The 20,360-nt window shown below is 33.3% G+C and overlaps 1 protein-coding gene across 4 annotated transcripts in view; it reads right to left on the bottom strand.

Annotated features, from left to right (window-relative positions):
• Nucleotides 1-280: 280 nt before the first annotated feature.
• Nucleotides 281-20,360, bottom strand: part of LOC123528759 (protein Smaug homolog 1-like) — a 68,232-nt gene continuing 48,152 nt past the window's right edge. For all 4 annotated transcript variants that reach the window (XM_045308751.2, XM_045308733.2, XM_045308760.2 and 1 more), the window contains exons 6-12: nucleotides 16,525-16,611; nucleotides 14,470-14,665; nucleotides 13,853-13,941; nucleotides 12,298-12,407; nucleotides 11,135-11,354; nucleotides 9,652-9,820; nucleotides 281-9,220 (exon numbers count right to left, since the gene is read on the bottom strand). In XM_045308751.2, coding sequence (XP_045164686.1) covers nucleotides 9,192-9,220; nucleotides 9,652-9,820; nucleotides 11,135-11,354; nucleotides 12,298-12,407; nucleotides 13,853-13,941; nucleotides 14,470-14,665; nucleotides 16,525-16,611 — 900 coding nt within the window. In that variant the 3' untranslated portion in view covers nucleotides 281-9,191. The remainder of the gene's footprint in view (nucleotides 9,221-9,651; nucleotides 9,821-11,134; nucleotides 11,355-12,297; nucleotides 12,408-13,852; nucleotides 13,942-14,469; nucleotides 14,666-16,524; nucleotides 16,612-20,360) is intronic.

Consider the following 20,360-nt stretch of genomic DNA (forward strand, 5'->3'; position numbering starts at 1 on the left):
TTTCACAAGTTATTGTCCAGAAACCATGAAAACTAACAACCGACAAGCTCACTCCTATATACCCCAACACCCTACCCTGTTGGGGTATAAAAACAACAGCATTTTGAAGGCGTTTATGAGTATTTAAAATTAACAATTTAATAATAATGGTACTTCTTCTCTCTTAGAGTACTCACTGGAAGTGGCACTAGCTGGCTACACTAGTATTCAGTAGAACATCTATCTTGCTGTAAAACACATTAATTATCTACACAAGCAAATAATCAAACACAACTCATAATAAAGTTTTTAATTTTATTTGAAAAAGAGAAAACAATTCCCACAAATGTTCACATACTCTATGAGAGGATTTGATCATACAGTTATAGTGACTTTTCTACAAAGCTGTGCTTATCAAACATTCTATGGATCTTTAAAAATCACTAAATGTAACACTTATAGCCAAACGCAGTTAATTGGTAACTTTGGTATAAAAAATACTTTTGCATAATGATAAGATCATATAGTTCCATATCACTTAATTAAAGGGGCTCACCTCCAGATTTATGTCTAGTTTCCATAACTTACATTTGAAAAAATCTGTAGAGTGTTCTCGATCACAAATCCATTCAATTTAATTCACTGTTTGATGAGTACGGACATAGGTACAGCATAATTCCAGTTATAAAAAAATATTTTCTTATAGTGTGTAGTGTGACAACACTTTTGCGAGTGTTTTACATATTTTACAGACTACCCAGTGTTTTGATAAATAAACACTGCCTAATAGTCAATGTATTATCCTGTTTTTACTTTTTACTTAAAATAACCAATCAATGAAAGCACAGAATTGACATAAATATGGAAACATAGCCCTTTAATTACTCGAGAGCACTGCGTTGTTCTTTTTTAAAATTTCTACTGTATATTTCATTAACAAAGCAAATAAAAATCGTTCTATTAACATTTCATTTTTAGTTAAATCTTTGATAGAATATTCAACTGCCATTTTGTTTAATTTTTCAAACTGTATCTTAACAAATACTTAACACTGAAGAACTTGTAAAACTTTCAAACACAACAGGAGTATTAAAAATATCAAACTGACATAAATATTAGAAACACAACCGGTAACTATAGCAACTATATTTCAAACTTCTTTATTTTAGTTTTTAAAAAATATTATCTAACATTTTGAATAAGAACAATTAATGAAAAACTGCTCAAACACGAACTGACAAAGTTCAAACTTCTTTTAACTGTTAAACTTGAAAAATAACTTCTAAGAAACATTTTTATGAGAAATAACTTCCAAAAAACATTTGTACAAGACTTAAATACTGACCAGAATTTATACACCATAATTCTACTGTTTTAACAGAAAAAAAACAGTCAATTTTAATTAAATTTTTAAAATGAGTTAAAATGACACCTGCTAAAATGTTGCAGCAAGACTTATGTTAAAATCAGTTATTTTCACCATTCAACGGTAACTTATTGTATAATTACCTCTCACTTCTCTGAAGTAGACAAAATCAGATCACACAAAAAATTCATGGCCAGCACTTTCTGATAACCGGTATTTACTTTCTAAAAATAAGCTAGATCTCAGATGGTACAGTACACATCACTTCCCAGAATGCCACACATCACTTCCCAGAATGCCAGTGACAAAATGGTGTTTTGTACCCACACAGACAAGGCAAAATATGGACAGCTTTGGTAAAATAATCCAGTTTATAAACATGATTTTCACACAAAATGATCTACCATACTTAATATGCCATGGACACATGGTTAACATGTCTCAAAATTTCATGGACAAAATGGCACACTATACCATTTTTATCCTACATTCCCACAATGCTATGCATAAAATACCCTGGTATGAGTGCAAATATTCCTTATGGACCTGCACAAATTTATATTTTGCATGCATTATAATGAGATCACTCTTAAAAGAACAAATAAACATTTCCTTATGCACACATGATTTTTTTCTCTCTTGAAAATCCCATAATTTTCTGTCCAACAGAAAAACTGTAACCCCTATCAGAGTATTGAATATCAAATATCGTTTATTGTACAAAAATACAAAACCATCTTTCAAAATGTGATTAGCAATATATGACTAAAAAGGTGACTTCTGAACTTACGAAATGATACAAAATATTTCAATTTTCTATGGACGTCCATGGAGTAATATTCTTTTTTGTTGATTTCTTAACATGATTAAAAATGTTTTTTATTTTCAAAACCATGCTTGTGAGTAGATCACACCCCCGATACAAAATTCTATCATCTTAACTTCCAAACTAATTAGCACTAATTAGAAAGAAGCTAATACATTTTACAAAATTCTACTTTACATTCAAATCCTGGCACCAATATTCAGCTCTCGACATACTCAATTTTTGACACCAATATATAACTTCTCCTCAATCAAAATTCACCTCCCTCTACATTCGAAACCTGGCACCAACTTTCAACTACTGCTTAGTATAATTTCAAAGCATGAATACAAAATTATTGAAACATTTCTATCTACATAATTTGAAAACAAACATGGGCACTATGAATCCTCCCTATCAAAGGGAGGTAATATCTAACAACAGAACAATGCAACAATAAAACAACTGTACATACACCAGGATACAGGGAGAGAGAGACAAGATATGCTACTGCAGTTTAAAATTGTTATATGCATGGTCAATAGAATGGGGACTTTTGTGAAGTCAGAATTAAGAATTGTTCTACAGGGATTAAATATTTGGTGAAAATTAGTGTTCCCCAAAACTCTTAGGAAATATTTACTGTTTACATTAAATTTCGAACTTGCATAACTAGACTGATTTTAATTTTGGGAAATTTTGGTCAATCAAAGATATCTTTATTTTACAGCAACATTACCATATAAATGTCTAACAGTGTACTGTTAACAAATCTATTTTTAGAAGTCTGCTCAGGATAAATCCCAGGATCCCAAAAACGACAAAAGCATTACAAAAATGATAATTATTTCACACCATAGTGGAACAACAACTATGGAAAACCTAACCAAAAATTTGCAAGAATACAAGATTTAATGTAAGCCAATAAACACAAAGTGTTCAAGTTACTTCCCTTTGACAATAGTGTACCTTGTCTTCCTCTCTCTCTATAACAAACCTCTCAAACAAATCATCTCACAGTCATTTTTTAAATTCTTATGGAAAACTTAAAGTGGATATTGTAATTATAAAATGTATGAACAGTTTTGAAAAAAAAAATTAAACCCCAATTTGATTCTAACAAATTTAATTCTTACCATTGCCCTTAATGTGTACATTATTAGTCTTATAAAGGTAACTATTTTAAATATGTAAATAATAAACATTTACTTGTAACACCTATACCACCCCTTGCAAACCGTAACTATCATACAAAATGAGGATAAAACATAATATTAACTGTAAATTAAATAGTACGCACTTTGGTATAAACATATCCATAAAATAAATAAGATATAATAACTTTGCAATGGTAACATATGATTAATAACAATAAATACAGCCTCTCTGAGGCAATAAATGTAAACACTGGTGTAATTCGCGTCTTTTACAAACTGAAAATAGTCATAAATGTACACAATGATGTATCATGTATTTTTTTTACAATAATTACACATACATGTACACAAAAAAAAACAACACCCAAACTATGAAGCTGCAAATTTGTCGATCATGTAAATTTTGGCATGCACAGGCCACAGAATGAAAAACAAAAACTGTGCAATTGAAAAAATATGTGGAGATATTACTTAACTTTTTGAATACGCAAAAAACAAACAAATAAACAAAGGCCACAGAAATAAGTAAAATGTGAAGAAATAATCTGTTGTATACACACTATTTCGGTATGTATAACATACCTCTGTCAGTTTATATGTGAATGAAGTACAGGATATTGCCTTTACACAATATACTCTACAGTAAATGGAAGCATACAACTCATGTAATATTAAACCAACATATATACACTGTACAGTAGGTCATCACTGACAACTGTGCCTGCAGTACTTAGTCTATTTACACATATATATTTTAGTCACATACTCTGTTTGGAAATTTCTTTACTAGAATGTTCACATTCACCTGTTTTTTCTTTTTCAACAGACAATAGCAGTGTCATATGTTTGGTATATTTATCGGTGACTAACCTACCAGGTCAAAAGCGATACAAGTACATAAAGGCAGTAATTTGAAATAAGACTACAATGTCTTGGTAACTAATTTATACAACTTATAGAAACTTGAAATTTTCTGCAGAACACAAAAATATACAGCAATCATTACCAGATTTACAATTCATCTTGTATCTGAGAAATTGATTCAGTGGGATTAAATAACCTATATATTGAACAAAACTGTTTTAACATCAGCAACTAAATGTATAAAATACTAAAAAGCACCCAATTTTAATAATACTTGTATATCAATGACATACCTGTCAATGAGCATATGAAATGACCGAATCGAAGCTGTATTTATGGCACCTTTATAACTTTGAACAAACCACTCAATGAGCTTTTATATCTTCTGCAATTATAAAGAGAAGTTATTTTTTTTCTCTGGAAACTGAATACTTCTTAATTCTAGACTAGTTTTTACTCTACATTTTCTTGATTAATGGCCATAACTTAATAACTGAAATATTTGATTTTCAAAAAACAAAAATCACCTAGTACTAAATCGTAGTATTTTGGCTACATTTTCGGGTTATACCTATTTTCCTTCAAATACAGTTCAATCTCTTGTAGAGAAAAAGTTAAATAAGTAAAATATGCTAAGCGGTCTAGTGAATGAAACAAAATATAAGGAAGAATAGTCATATAAACGTTAGCAGCAAATATTCTGTTACAACAGATTATGCATTTCTCTGTCGCTCATCAACATTATCTACCTTAGTTAAAAAAAGCACCCCACTTGCAACAAAGTCATGCAATATGCCAGTATTACCTGTAATTTACTAGTTTTACATTCCAAAGTTACAAGAAATAGTTTGAAGGCTAGATTCAGCATGCAACCTTGCCACTGGTTAATTTGAGAGTGGTACTCGAAAACAACCAATCAGATGTTCTAGTTACAAGACAATACATAAATGAGCCGCGCCATGAGAAAACCAACATAGTGGCTTTGCGACCAGCATGGAAACAGACCAGCCTGCACATCCGTGCAGTCTGGTCAGGATCCATGCTGTTCGCTAACAGTTTCTCTAATTTCAATAGGCTTTGAAAGCGAACAACATGGATCCTGGTCAGATCCATGCTGGTCACAAAGCCATTATGTTGGTTTTCTCATGATGCGGCTAAAATTATACTTAAAATCAATTTGAAAGCATGATTAAATGTGTCAATTTGGCATTGACTTTTCTATGTATATGCCCAACATGCATGCTCAAGAACAATATACAATATCAGGTATGCATATAATATCTGAAGTGTTTCTGTTTTTATTGTTTCTTTACATCTGGTGTAAGGCACTAACACACAACCCTTTTAGACTTTAAAATAAAAAGATAGAAAGTGTTTATTAAGGAGAATGAAGAAATGTATGCATGATATATGAACAGCAAAATAACACAAAACACTTCTTCTGACTAATAATTTGCTTTCGAGATCTACAAATTTCCGAGAACCAAGTTAATACATGTATAACAGTACCATTTCTTTTGTTAGGTTTAACACTTCTATATTCTTTTATAATGCAACTCACTCTAACCTAAATTTGACTTCTACCTATTACTATCTAGATACTGGCAAGATGCAGACAGACTTCTCTACATGAACCACAGCTGGCTGACAATGTCCAGAAATACAATTATTTTAATCAGACTGTCTTAATATGGCATCCAAACTGTACCATTCTATCACGTAAACATCTTTGCACATTATGAATACCTGAACTACGGAAGTTTTATGGGCGACAACTGCTAGAAAAAAAATTATTCTTTTTATTCTCTTTAAAAATCTAAATTTTGATAGGCTGATATGCTACCTACTTTTTAAATAAAACCAAGAATGATGTTAACACTGCATAACACATCTGTCTTTATTTCTCAGCATATGTTTTTAACAACCCTGGAAAAAGATATATTCTTTAAATTAAGATTGTTTTACCATGATGTCAGTGCCCAACAGTGGTCTCTTTAATTAAATGCTTATTTGTGCTGACAAGTTTCTGTAATACAAGACAGCTATACCAGTACTATGTATTAAGCTAGTTCTGCATGCTGAAATAAACAAGGAGCTGCGTTTACAAATAGCAAAATAATGCCCCCTAGTTTATGACCAAAGGTGGGGTTTTTTGTTGTTGAGATTTTAAGTTTAAAGGTGAAGATCACAAGGTCATCTTTATAAGTCAGTCTGTTCGTTTTGCCACAAGGTTTGTTCAGTGCGAGTATGAACTAGTTTGTTTTGCCACAAGGTTTGTTCAGTGCGAGTATGAACTAAATTGTGCAATTTATGTGGGCTCTAGGACCCAAACTTTTTATTAAGGTTTTAAGTTTGAAGGTGAAAGTCATGAGGGTCAACGTCTTTCATATATAGGTAAGTTTGTAGGTCATGCCACAAGGATTGATGAGAGTGAACAAGAACTAAATTGAGTCAAAAATGTGGGCCGTACACTGGCAGCAAAACAGTAAAATCTTGTACAGATAACGGAAACAGACAGACAAATGGATGGACAGTTTAATTGCTATATGCCCGTGGCATAATAAAATGTATAGATCTATGTGCTGATTTTGAGATAATTACCTATGATTTGAGATATCTGAAAACTTTAAGTGGATTTGAAGGCATTGTTTCATTATGTCAACAATTTTGTTATTATTTTTTATCTTCAAAGCAAGTAATGTTGCCATTTTTATAAATGTATACACAGGGTGACATTTATATGCAGGATGTTTTTCCATTCCACATGCCAGGCCCAGGCATTTAACGTTCTATGTTATCAGGATAAATGATGTCATGCCTGATTTCAAGTTTATCACACAGTACTACCTTCAACAATGCAAGGAAATTAATAAAATAACACACTGACTTTTTATATCTTAGTTACGAGACTCCAGTCATTTATTGCTTAAGTCTATGAAAAGGCTTTAGCCCATGGGAAGCTCATAAAACGTGTTCAGAATATGAACTACAGATTTTTAACAATTTTAAATATTCTGTAATAAGCCACATTCTTCCAGTGAACAGAACTTACAAGTATTATAAGTTATGTCCAATAGAAAAACAAAAGTAGACAGAAAAAAAACAGGTAAGGGGTTGCAATTTCATATCTGTATGACTATGAGTAGGGCTTCATTCATTTCTGTATGTGTTTGCATAACGTAACAGTTTTGACACAATTTAGCTGTACACATCAAAAATATGCATGTAAATCCTAAATCAAAAGTATCAAATGTGTACATTTTCATGTACTGAGCAACTAGATTAAATTTTTCCGAGAAGCAGACACTTAATATGTATAGAGGATAACTACATGTATGAAATGGTAACCTTTCTAATGTTATATGTATCATATTTAAAGCATGTACTTTAGGAAATTTAATAAAGATTTCCACAAAAATTGCATTGTCTACAAAAAAATTAGCTAATTCATAATTATATATAATATTAAAATTTTACTGGCATATCTTGTAGGAAGCAATAACTGATATTAAGGAATTGACATTACATTTCACATCAAAACTGATACTATCGTTAAACTATATCACAAGAAAACATTTCTATAGCATATATAAACTTTTTTCTTTTCTTTCGGAATCCAACATGATTAGTAGATCATAAAATTTTGTCTTTTAAAAACACATCAAAGTTCCATTAATTTGATCCTCAAAACATAAAATCCTTTAATTCGTATCTTTATGAAATTCTGATTTTTGGTAAAAAAACACAAAATTTCATACCCATGAAATTAAATGATTCCACAGTAATCTGTAGAAATGTATTCCTGTTTAAACAATTGTGAAAGCACCTCCAATACCTTTCCTTATACAGTTATAACACATTCTGTGAAATATGTGTAATTTATACATCACAACATTCAAACTCAACACAAAACAAAAATCTCTAATGCAAACTTTATAAAACTGTAAAAATATTGAGCACTTTGTTTAAACGGTTACCAGTACATCTTTGGAAAAACTTTTGTTTGCTATAGTTTATCATTTAGTGAAAGCAGTTTACTATATTACAAGTTAGACAGAGTGAAGAAATAGAGGAACTACATGTCAACACCGGGTGTATGTTTGGCTCAGTTGTTTATTTAAATCTACTGGATTCGGTCATTACTATGACCTTCATTAGTTATTATAATTAGTTATTAGAACGTCAGATTCCAAAACTATGCCTCTGAAAAAGAATGTAATGACTGAAACCATGGTAACAATCAACCATATGAAACACAGTCTCTGTACCACTTGGAAATTTAGTATTCACTTCTTTATCTATAATTGAATGCATTATATAGAAAATAAAAATATTTGCATTTTCATAGTGTAGCATAGTATAGTTAAGTACATGATATTATTTCCTATTACTTTCAGTGATAGTATTTTTTATGTATATACTTTAAGTGGCCAATAAGTTCTTATTAACTGTGAAGCAACTACTTGTTTGATGTCTTGTTCAGAATTTCGCAAAACCTATTTCATTAGCAATGACAAAAACCTATACATTTACAACACTCAGTAATATCTTTACTGGAAGAATACTTGTTTAAGAATCTGAAATCCTGAATCATTCTTCTCAGAAGGCATTTTACTACAAAATAAATATTTCATTCAGTGTAACATTTAATCCTTACCATTAATAAACTTATAACAATCTAAAGTTTCCCCAAGGATTGTATTCCCCATCTCTAGATGGCACATCAGTCTATAGAATCAGTGTCTCTGTTTAACAGATCAGCTTTCTTTAAACAATTCTTCTGCACCTGCATTTCCAACTGTCCAAAGTCCATTCAATTTTATCTCCAAAGTGAAGATTCAAAATGTGTTTTTCTGTACTCCTCTTTTGAAGAGTCCATTGATCATTGTTAGACAATGTTAATATGTTGGATTTCTCCTCATAATATTTACAGCAATCAATTATCACTCACTGTTATATATAAAGCACTTAAAGTGTTCATTTATAAGGAAAACACATCAACAGATGACAGGCTTGCTGATCAGTAGGCCGAGCCCCGCTCATTTCCATCTACAAGTAGAGAAAACAGGAACTTAAAAATATGAAACTATTCATTACTGAGGTTTGAGATTTATTGTTTAGCAAACAAGTAGAATTTCATTTAAAGTATTAAAAACTCTGCTATTTTAACAGAATTTAAAGGTACACTTATGAAAAGGCTTTTTGAAACCTAGTTTTTAGTTTCAAAATCCAACAGACAGAGTTAAAACTGTGTCATTTTTTGTTTAATACTGGCTTTATAGCATAATTTTATTTGTTAAAACATTTTTATAATGAATTAATCAACTGTGAAATCAATTAGATCTATCTCCCTACGAAAAAAAAACAACAGGAAATTAACTGACAACTCTGGACAATACATTTTTTTCAAATACAAATATCTAAATTTGGTACTGATAACATGAGGCACATTAATAATAACAAACTATGTATTTCCATACCTGATCCAGCCAATGCACATTCGGTGACACTTCTGCACAGGGAGTCAAGTCTGGCATTAATCTCTGTGTCCGTTGCCTGAGACTCGCTCATTGGCAAGCCACCATACAGCATACTGTGAGTCCGCAGTGGCGCTGATTGTGTACGCGTCACAGGTTGCTTCACCGGATGCTGAAAGGGTCAAGGTCAAAACTCACAACAAAATCAAATATATCATCAATTTTATAATAAAAACATTTTTCATTGTTAAAAGCCTGGAATAAATGCTGGACACAACGCTTGTTTAACCGATCTCCCTCATATTGCATATTCTTAAATATCAACATTTATTTCAGTTTAACTTCATATGAAAGTTTTCTCCGATCTTTAACAAAGTGTGGTCAACATTAGTTATAACTAATTAAGCGATGAAACAGTACCTTTATATTCTTGTTAAAAGCAGACAGACCTGAAGATGTTGCTGACGGTATGGCAGGAATGTTTATCACTCCTAAGTTACAAGATACTACTTTTTTTCATTCTATAAGTAATTTAAGTTAATTTATCTGAACTACACTCCAGGCTTTTGCCACAACATCAATACTTGCCTTCTATACATTAGAACATGTAAAACACGTTAGAAGTTACTGCTCTACAACAGTAACATTGCCATACAACTCGCTGCATCTGTCTGCAGTATTCGTATATATATATAATATATATATATATATATATATATATATATATATATATATATATATACACACAACATCATCAAAAATTAAATAAAGGCTAGACAATGTTCCAAGGTTTCCAGAAAATTAACCTTTATAGACTTGTTTACATACTAAATATTCAGCTAGATCTGTAAAATAAGTGACAGATTTACCTGGCCCATTCCTAGTTGTAAAAAGACAGTTATATGTGTAAAACTATAGATGCTTTTGAGTAAAGCGCATGTCTCCCACAACTGCCTAATCATCTAAATAGTAAGTCAGTCTTTATATACTGTTTACTTAATCCACATGTGCATGCGCTTTCTTGACACCAAAAGGACGCCTTTACTACTAGTAGTATAGGCAATGGTTTGGGGGCAAAACTGCGCAAGAAATCTGAGTGTTTTCGGTAATTCAAGGGCCATAATTCCGAAGTGCCTAGGCGGATTTGGCTAGTTATCGAAGCTGTCCGAGCACTTTTTGGCAGACACATTTTGTTGAAGTTTGGTGAAGATCGGATGAGAAATGTTCGACTTAGAGTGCGGACAAGCTTTGTGACAGACAGACAGACATACTGGAGTAAATCAATATGTCTCCCACACCACTGTGTGGTGGAAGACATAATAAGTGACAGTTTTACCTCAACCATATCTGTCATGAGGAGCAGCATCTAAGTGACAATTTACCTCAACCATTTCTGGTCATGACTTTTAAAATAAGTTACATTTTACCTCGACCATTCCTGGTCGTGAGAAGACAAGTAGATGTCTAAAATAAGTGGACATTTTACCTCGACCATTCCTGGCCTTGAGAAGACTGCTGTATTATGGGAGTTATTTCTCTGTAGCTGTAGATGCCCTGAACTGCTTGTGCCACCCACAAGGGACCGTTTAGCCCCGAAACTCCACTGCATGCCACCCTGAACAGGAGGTTTTGGTGAAGTTTTTACACCCATTCTCTGTATAGGACGACTGTTGTACACATTACCCATTGGAAATGTATTACCCCAACTGCAAACAGATCAAAGAAATTATAATTAAGGCAGTCAAATCATTACACTAAAATTACCAATCATTTAACTTTGTACAAATCTGTGTTTCCCCTATGCAATGCAACTTACATAAACATAACAGTTTTTATATACTATATTTTACTATATTGCCTATGTCTTGATATTTATTATTTCTAGTATTAGTAAGTAGGCTTGTACATGCACAATAGTCAGACAGTGCCTATTGAAGCCATTGTTTTGCAAAACCTTGTTACTGACAGTATAGTATACCACTCAAAATTCACAAAACAGATGACATAACCATACACCTTTAAGTTGAAATTCTTTTCGAATAATTTTTTCTTCTTCTGATTTCAGTGTTTAATTAATATCTACACCGAAATGAACTGTTTTAAAAGTTTAAAAATGAATGGTAATTATAGTTAATGGACAACACAATTCTGTCAACTGTCAGGTAAATGACAAATGTCAGGATAGCAAAATTTAACTTCTTTTGTTGTTGTTTCAATAAACTGTTGTAGCTTTTTTGAAATGATTAATTTAATTACCATCAGATTCTTTCAACCATTTTTATAATGCTACTAGAAAGATTCAAGGTTTTTGTCTTCTTGCAGTTTTATACCAAAACAGAAACCATATTGTTCTATAAATATCAAATACCTGTCTTATGACAGTGTATTCAACTATTTAGAAACATTACCACACCCTTCACTAAAACCTAAAATATAGAAAGGTGTGCGATTTTGTTAAAGTATAGTTTTGAGTTATGAAACTCGGTTCTGTGAGGTCGTTCTTGATGCCTTAAACTTGTACAGAATTTGGAATCATTTGGTGTAATAAGTTTCTATGAAACCAGTTTGCATGCAAACCTTTTGTGTGGATGCTTGTTAAATGTTGACAACAGTAGCTTACAACACAAATGCATTAAATGGACCACTTACTTTGGTCTTGGTTTTTTGTCATAGCTGTACTTGACTGGTGCAGGTTGCCAGATTTTTCTTGCTTGTTGTTTGAATGAGTCAAGTAACCTCTTCTGTTTCTGTGAGAAAGCCTGTAGTACAAAACAAACAGTTCTAATATTCTCATGGAAACATACAAGCCTGTATTAAAAAACAAATAGTTCTAATATTCCCATGGAAACATACAAGCCTGTAGTACAAAACAAACAGTTCTAATATTTCAATGGAAGCATACAAGCATGTATGACAAAACAGACAGTTCTAATATTCCCATGGAAACATACAAGCCTGTATTACAAAACAAACAGTTCTAATATTCCCATGGAAACATACAAGCCTGTATTACAAAACAAACAGTTCTAATATTCCCATGGAAACATACAAGCCTGTATGACAAAACAACAGTTCTAATATTCCCATGGAAACATACAAGCCTGTATTACAAAACAAACAGTTCTAATATTCCCATGAAAACATACAAACCTGTATTAAATTTATGTGATCAGCAGTGACTTCACAGGACCAAGCAGGTTCCTTTGATGTCACATCAAAGCTAGAGTCATAATATTATGCATTTAAAAGAAAGTTTCTGTCTTTTCTGTCAGTTGTAACTGTCAAAAATATGTGTGTATTTCAGTTATTTTTGTCCCAAGTGTCAGTCTTTTTATAATGTCCAATAAATAAAATTTTCAAGGTATTAAAGTAACATTTTCGACAGTCAAAAGAATGTATTTTTAGTCATGCTTTAAAAACCTGACAACCAGTCAGTTAGTAATCAAAGGCACAGTTCCCTCCTAATTAATCCACATAATTACCCCCTGCAGTTATAAAGTACTGTTAATCATCAGGAAAAACAAACATATGGTGTCAAAAAAAAGTTTTTGACACAGAGTTGGTCTATTATGGTTAATACTGAATCAGAATTCACAGTCATTACCATAAAAAACCGATGTCAGAGAAAGTGACTCCTATATCTTGATCACATAAAAACATACGCCTGTGCCTGTCTTGTACAAAAAGTAGTTCGAATATCACACGTAAACACACAAGCCTTTATTGTACAAGAAATAGTTCTACTATCATAATCATGTAAACATCCAAGACTTACATTATTTTAGTCACAATTTGTTCATGCCAATAAAATGAAGTTTCATACAACATAGCTTTTCAAATGTTTTCTATTACTGGTCTTTATGACGAAAGTCAGCAGACTTAGTCCAGCATGGAAATTAATTTTGCGGGTCATATACACTTTGAACTTGATCTATGTGGTGCCTTACACTGACAATTAGAGTAAAAGTGGCATGTTTGTTAATTACAGTATCACTCATACTGAGAAGGCCAACTATATTGGCTTTTTAGACACCTATTTCCATATTCCTATTTTTCTATGCCAATCACCAAGCAGGTAGGCAATCCGATACCATTATTCAATCAGCTGGCGGCTCACCAACCAACAATATTAACTCAAAGAAAAGCTTTACTCGAGACAGGACTTTTTTCCTGAAAACTTCAAGACAAGAAACATATACTTTACCTCATGGTTGATACATTTATCAATGAGTTGCAGATACATGTTTAGACCCTCATCATCGTACGGACTCGTTAACATCAACTGAGTGAACACTGAAAAAGTAAACTGGAAATTCATTTTTGCTTGCATTCAATTAACAAAACAGGATCACAGAACTGTAAAACTGCTGTATCTATATTTAGAAGCAATACATGTGTAACTGCCTTAAAAATCTTCAAAAATACCCTTAGATTCACAGCAAAATGACACAGATAACTGCATCAGTAAGCACAAATATATATACATACAAATAATTTAGTCTTTAATGTGCAAAAAAAAGCCAAAAAATAGGATGGTAATACCATTTTTTCTCGAACTATGACTTATTGTTTACTCACATATATCAGAAAACATGTGACTAATCAACAGATAATTTAATAGAGGATTCCTGTAACTGTAAATCTGACAAGATCATAACTTACCTAAAGGTACCATTACCTAATACAATAATATGCTGTGTAACAAAACTTTATTCGAGAACACAAACCTTTCAGACAATGCCATTAGTAAGTGAGGTACGTAAAGGTCAAACATTTTTATAAAGAAAAGCTGTTAATCTCCTTGTGCACAGAAAGGTTTACCTTTAGTCATAAGGCGTGTGAACTGGCCAGGAATATCTCCCTCCTGTATAGTGTTGTCAGCGTCGCCGCTGGAGCCCGGGGAATTAAGGGTACCCTGGGTGTCGGTCTCGGGCTTGTAGAAGGCTTTGAGAGGACTGTTGAGCATTAGCTTCATCTCTGTGATACAATTCTTGATGGACCCTGACTCTGTTATGTCCTGAAAAACATTATGTAAATCTCTAAACTCAGAGCATATTTCTTATTAAGTGCTCTCATAAGGACCTCAAAGAAATTTATAAAATAAAATGAGCTGCGCCATGAGAAAACCAACATAGTGACTTTGCGACCAGCATGGATCCAGACCAGTCTGCGCATCCGCGCAGTCTGGTCAGGATCCATGCTGTTCCCTAACGGTTTCTCTAATTGCAATAGGCTTTGAAAGCGAACAGCATGGATCCTGACCCGACTGCACGGATGCACAGGCTGGTCTGCATCCACTGGTCGCAAAGCCCATGCTGGTTTTCTCATGGTGTGGCCCAAATTAAGACTTGTAATTGTAATGTATTTTTTTAGTATCAGCAAAACTAATTATTTTCAACCAAACCAAACTTCAGTGATACTTCGCAGATTTTCACATATCCACATCATTTACTTGAAAGTAGCTATCAGTGAATACAAACTCTCCCACTAAAAGACTAATGGACAGACAAATGTACAGAAAGATGGACAAACACACTGGTAACAGTAAAACTATATCCCTCTATTTTTGCTTGAGATAATAACAGAACAGACCTGACAGACAAAGGGTAAACTTTTTACTGTATTTGCTATATACTGTGAAATCATTTACATTTCGTGTGCTTGAAACTGCTGCTTTGGCTAAAGCAACTTATTTCGTGGGGATGAACATTCAGAATTTTTTTTCAACTTTTGAACATGAAATGGCTAGGAACATTACTTGTTCAATGGAATTTAATATCGCACATTGACTCTACCTCAGATTTCACAAAGAATATTAATGATTTTACAGTAGCTTTATGAAATATTTAACCCTTACCCTGCTAAATTTCTATAATGAACTTGTTCATCTTTCAATTTCGACAGTACCATTAACTGTTAAAAGGGGTGCATACCAAGATGTGCAGGCAGATCATGATCTACACTGGTCGCAAAGGCAGAATCAATCGTGTCCAACATCATAATGGTAAATGGGGTTTGAACAAAATCAGACAGCCGTGTCTTAAGTAATCAGTCAATAGATTTAACTTGATATTTTTGGAGTCAGCTTGTGTTACACATTATTACTGTGTGACTAACACAGTAAACTGCCTCTACACAAGTGGTTTCATAACTAAATACTTCACAGAACTCATTTATCTGCTCTGCTTATAATCTTTACTTACATTACTTTTTCAATTTGAAGGACTGGGATATAAATCTGGAGGCGTGTCCTCAAACACCTACATCATACATTACATCAGTCATATACCGCCAACTTCAGACCTTGAACTTATTCCAAGGTTTCACTTTTGACAAATCAATCAACATGGACACAACATTCATAAAGTAACCTACTTATTGCCAACAGTAATACAGAAATTTAAATTGAGAAAATGATTTATCATATACACTATACCATGACATATCATTTTTCATGACATGACATTCACTCAAGTATTAAATATTACTGAGAGAGACCAAAATACCTTTCACTTAAATTGCTTTTCATGAAAAGGGAGAAACATGGTACAAAAAGTTATGCTCTAATACACTTTTACCAAATTTACTTACACAAACATGCTGCTTCATTTAATAACCTATTGGTTGGTATAAAGATACCAAAAAAAAGGTTTTCAACTTCAAAGTAATGTTAAACTGCCAATTCATAGGTTTCTCTAATAACTCAGCGAACCATTCACAAATTATTAGCTATAGAAAGAACAGCAAGCTAGAGGACTTTTAAATCACTAATTCTGTCTGCGTCAAAATCATGTCATTAAAACCTGTTTCAGGTAAGAAACACAGTTACTGTTCATTAGAGGTAGACAAATCTATGTTATATTAATATAATTTTACCCTTTCTAGGTTTCGAAGTACATCTTGTCGTTCCTGAAGTTTTTTAATACTGAGAACAATCTTATTTCTGGCACCCTTGGTAACGTTCTGAAATGAGAATAACATTGTCTTCATTCCTACATTGTATCATTATAGTACAAACAAAACCCTGAACATTCCCCACCAACCATGCAAGTGTTCATACCTGTCTATATCATACATGCCTTTCTCATTATCTACAGGAATTTTACCTGTACACAATGATATGTACTTCAAAGTATGGTGAAAATCTTGTCAATTTCAATAACTCATTTAAGTAGTCACAGACTTTATATTCTACCAAGTTTAACATAGTACTTCCTCTATGCCAATCAACCAATTAAAAGATTTATTAGCATTTGATCCTTATTTCCTACTAATGGGCATAAAAAAATTTAACCCTGAATATATAGCTTGGCCTTGTCAATTTCTGACCTGAAATTGACAGCAGATTGTCTTTGACATACAGAGTCCAAAGCTGATATATGAGTGAACCAAAGGGTTAGGTTAGCTACTACCAGTTTGACCTTTGACATTTCACACATTCATCATGTTTGAAACAAACAAATTAACTATAAAATATCAGGTAAGCAAATGAAAACAAAGGTTAAATGTTAAAAAAGTCACATTGTACTTGTATGTATACATTATAATATTTCAAAGCATAAATTAACAGCCATACCACTAATTTGTGTAGGTGGGTGACTATGTGGCATAAACTGACAAGGTAAACATAAAACCATACTTCATTTATATCATTTAAACCTGTAGAAAGTTTCCCCATCAAATGTACTCCCCTGACAGGATCATATTCAACGAACAGACTCCAAACTTTACACAATAATTAAATGAAACTCTAGGACTGTCATGAATCAATAACTTCTCTTATATTGAAATACATATAAAAGTATTGTCTGTATATTTATTGGGCAATATCTGAGATAAAATACATGTAAAGTTGTTATTGTATTAAATCTTCATTTGGTATTACAGTTTTCAGAATCTTTGACTTCGATGTGATATTTATGTATGATTTTATCAAATAATAGTTTTACTTAGATATTAAGACTGTGTATAGATTATTAAGGAATCTGATTTTACAGAAAAACAGTAAACGAGTCACTGCTCAAGGTCAGACAAACCTTATAGACTTTTGGCTGGGTTTAATGCCAGAATCAACATAATTATAGTGATAGTGACTTTCAAGCTTCTCATGGTGGAGAAAGACCCCCAGGTGACCCTTCATGCATTATTTCAGGTTCAGCAGACAATCATTCTGAGACTTCATCAGTTTCCATCACAATCACACCAAAATGACAGAAATACTAGTAATCAGATTCATGGCCAATCACACTGAGAACCAATCAGACTCCAGGGCAATCATACTGAGAATCCATCAGTTTCCATCACAATCACACCAAAATGACAGAAATACTAGTAATCAGATTCATGGCCAATCACACTGAGAACCAATCAGACTCCAGGGCAATCATACTGAGAATCCATCAGTTCATCACAATCACACCAAAATGAGAGAAATAATCAGATTCATGACCAATCACACTGAGAACCAATCAGACTCCAGGGCAATCATACTGAGAATCCATCAGTTTCCATCACAATCACACCAAAATGACAGAAATACTAGTAATCAAATTCATGGCCAATCACACTGAGAACCAATCAGACTCCAGGGCAATCATACTGAGAATCCATCAGTTTCCATCACAATCACACCAAAATGAGAGAAATAATCAGATTTCTGGCCATTCACAGTGAGAACAAATCAGACTCCAGGATATTCACAGTGAGAATCAATCAGTTTCCAGAGCTATTACACTGAGAATCCATCAGTTTCCAGGACTATCATACAGAGAACCAACCAGTTTTTTTCCAGTGCTATCACACTGAGAATCACTCTTCAGAAATATCGAACTGAGATTCAGTCACTGAAAATCAATCAGTTTCCAGGGCAATCACACTAACAATTAATCAGTTTTCAGAACTATCACACTGAAAATCAATCAGTTTCCGGGACAAAGGTGTTTTGTCACAAAAACATATCCCCAACCCCCTCCTCATGTATTCTAAGGATGGAAGAGGGGCATATTTGTTGGTATATGCACAACTAGACTTGGTACTGACCACTCCTGTGAAGTTTCATCAAAATCTGTCCAGCGGTTTGACCTGTGAATGCCAGACAAGATTTTTCTATTTTTAGCTCTGGTGGCCATTTTGTGGAGCGAGGCAGAATGTGCCAGCGACATGTACAACTGGAGTTGGTACTGATCACTCGTTTGAATTTTTGTTGAAATCCAGCCAGCAGTTTGACCTGTGAAAGCCGGACAAGATTTTTCTATCTTTAGCTCTTGCAGCCATTATGTGCAGCAAAGCCAAACATGCACGACTAGGCTTGGTACTGATCACTTCTGTGAAGTTTCGTCGAAATCTGGCCAGCAGTTTGACCTGTGAAAGCCAGACAAGCTTAATGCAGACGGACAGACAGCGAAGGCAAAAACAATATGTCTCCCTCACCTATGGGGAGACATAATTAATCAGTTTCCACAACTATCATACAGAGGATCAATCAGTTTCCAGGACAATCACCGTCTGAGGATCAAGCAGTTTCCCCAGACAAGAAATAGTAAGAATCAATCAGTTTATAAGACAATAAATATTACAAGTTTGTTACCAGGTAGGCTGATTGAAATCCACTACATGGGTGTAAAATACATTAGACCCTTACAATCTGTGACATTTGAAAATGTCATCCAGACAATAAAATCACAAATGTTGCCATTTTCCTGTAGTTTTTTTTATAAAGCCTAAGAATGTGTCAGTCATCAGATGTGTTTGCTCAAACCACTTTTAACAGCTAAGTCTCTACTGTCTTATTCAGTTTATTCTCTGAAACTGTGGAGAATTATTTGTTGATGAGAACAACAATCAGTTCATGAACCTATTTAACATAATACTGATTAACATAAAATTGCCACACAATTTTGACAACCTGGGTGGGTGTTTACTACTCATAAATATTTTCAGTATTCTAAAATCTAACAAGAGATCACAGAGTGATCTTGGCGCCCACCAATGTGCCATTTTTGAGTGTTCCAAATTTCAAGACTTACTGACTAGCTCAAGGTCAAATTTCATTTCCGTACACAACACAAATCTATGCAAGTGGTCCAAATTTGAAGGCTGTAGCTTGAGAAATGTAAAAGTAGGTCACTAGGTCAAAATCAAGGTCAAATTTTACTTCGGAATACAAAACTATGCATGTGGTCCAAATTTGAAGCCTGTACCTTCAAAAATGTGAAAGTAGGTCACTAGGTCAATGTAAAGGTCAAAGTTTGTTTCGGTACACAAAACTATGCATGTGGTCCAAATCTGAAGGCTGTAGCTTGAGAAATGTAAAAGTAGGTCACTCGGTCAAAATCAAGGTCAAATTTTATTTCGGAATACAAAACTATGCATGTGGTCCAAATTTGAAGCCTGTACCTTAAAAATGTGAAAGTAGGTCACTAGGTCAATGTAAAGGTCAAAGGTCATTTCAGTACACAAAACTATGCAAGTGGTCCAAATTTGAAGGCTGTAGCTGAGAAATGTAAAAGTAGGTCACTAGGTCAAAATCAAGGTCAAATTTTATTTCAGAATACAAAACTATGCATGTGGTCCAAATTTGAACCTGTACCTTCAAAAATGTGAAAGTAGGTCACTAGGTCAATGTCAAGGTCAAAGTTTTTTTCGGTACACAAAACTATGCATGTAGTCCAAATTTGAAGGCTGTAGCTTGAGAAATGTGAAAGTAGGTCACT

The sequence above is a fragment of the Mercenaria mercenaria genome, chromosome 1 (assembly GCF_021730395.1).
Source record: "Mercenaria mercenaria strain notata chromosome 1, MADL_Memer_1, whole genome shotgun sequence".
Lineage (NCBI taxonomy): Eukaryota > Metazoa > Mollusca > Bivalvia > Venerida > Veneridae > Mercenaria > Mercenaria mercenaria.